This window comes from Hippocampus comes, unplaced genomic scaffold (genome assembly GCF_001891065.2).
Source record: "Hippocampus comes isolate QL1 unplaced genomic scaffold, H_comes_QL1_v1.1 C16966168, whole genome shotgun sequence".
Classification (NCBI taxonomy): domain Eukaryota; kingdom Metazoa; phylum Chordata; class Actinopteri; order Syngnathiformes; family Syngnathidae; genus Hippocampus; species Hippocampus comes.
Window position 1 is genome coordinate 1 of NW_017841478.1, and position 1,438 is coordinate 1,438.

At 43.8% G+C, this 1,438-nt stretch overlaps 1 protein-coding gene across 1 annotated transcript; it reads left to right on the forward strand.

The window, feature by feature from the left end:
* Positions 1–6: 6 nt before the first annotated feature.
* Positions 7–1,432, forward strand: LOC109509607 (tRNA wybutosine-synthesizing protein 4-like). The gene is made up of 4 exons (XM_019859438.1): positions 7–52; positions 134–317; positions 387–543; positions 1,158–1,432. The coding sequence occupies exons 2-4, from the start codon at positions 284–286 to the stop codon at positions 1,375–1,377; spliced, it is 411 nt and encodes a 136-aa protein (XP_019714997.1). The 5' UTR covers positions 7–52; positions 134–283; the 3' UTR covers positions 1,378–1,432.
* The last annotated feature ends 6 nt before the right edge of the window (positions 1,433–1,438 follow it).

Genomic DNA, 1,438 nt, shown 5'->3' on the forward strand with positions numbered 1-1,438 from the left:
CCACTGTGTGCGCGCCTTCCTGCAAGTCACACAACATTGCGCCAAGAGACAAGTGAGTTAACTGTTCCTTAAATCCATCAAGTTGTTTTAGGTCGTCACATAATAACAGCTTCTACTTTTCTATCTTTTGTAGATTCTGTCCCTGGGTGCCGGGTTCGACTCGCTGTATTTCCGTCTTTATGGCGACGCGGCACTCAACAAGGCCGTTGTGTTTGAAGTAGACTTTCCAGAGGTGACCCGGCGGAAGGCGGCTCTGATTCAATCAAGTGTGTCGTTGTCGGAAATGTTGGACTCCCAGCATTCTCTTTGTTTGACAGGTGAAATACTACATTGATCTAGGAACGTTATATATCGTGTGCTAGACAGCTGATCATATGTGTCCGTAGGGCCTGTGTACGTCTCTAGCAGTCAATACTTCCTGCTAGGGGTGGATGTGAGACATGAATCCCATGTAGAAGAAGCTCTGGTAAAGGCGGGACTGGATCCAACTGCCCCCACTCTGATTCTTTCCGAAGTGGTGCTGACCTACATGGAAACACAATGGTGAACATCACAAATAATGCATTTTGATTTTGAGAACTTTACCCCAGAGCTAGGAACTTTTTGGAGATCTGTTAGCTGCATTTGCAACTAAAGGTCCATGGAATTTTAGTTTGTGGTGCTTTTGGTTCCAAGAACTAAAAGCTTCCAATCAGGCAAAAGTTCTGTCATGGAGTTCCCGCTTTAAATTATTCTGAACCTCTCAAAATTAACCCTCTTGTATTGACCCTGATAAATAACCCTGGAACAAAATTCAGACAATCGTACGGCAACTTTAGCCTGGAGGTAAGAACTCCATGTGGACCAATATGTGTTTGACTTGCAGGAATTCTTGTATACATTTAGTAAGACTTGAGAGAAGCCCAAGTATGGGTTTGCATTACTGAACCTATCTGAATGGAAAGTGAAAAAAGATCCAGGAACTTTCAATGGAAATGCAGGTCTTCAAAATATTCTTAGTTTGCATGGTTCAAATGTGCTAACTTCTGTTTGGACTTCAGGAACAATTTTTGGCCTAAGGGTTATTCCTCAGGGCTCAAAAGAAGACCCAGTCATAGCGTCATACTTTTGACGTCCATTTGTGGCCATCGTAATTCATGAACATTATGTTCCTCCAGGTCAGATGACATCATCAAATGGGCAGCGAGGCTCTTGCCCCAGTCTCTCTTTGTCATGTACGAGCAGATCCATCCCCAAGATCCATTTGGTCGCATCATGCAGGAGCATTTCCTGAAACTGAATTCCACTTTGCACGCGCTCCGACAATATCCCGACACCGATGCACAAAGGCAGAGATTCCTTGACAAGGCCAGTATTTGCGAAATTGCGATAGCTTAATTACCATATTCCCCTGAAAAATGGCAGCATTGACACATTTATTGACTCAAATGCAGATGGA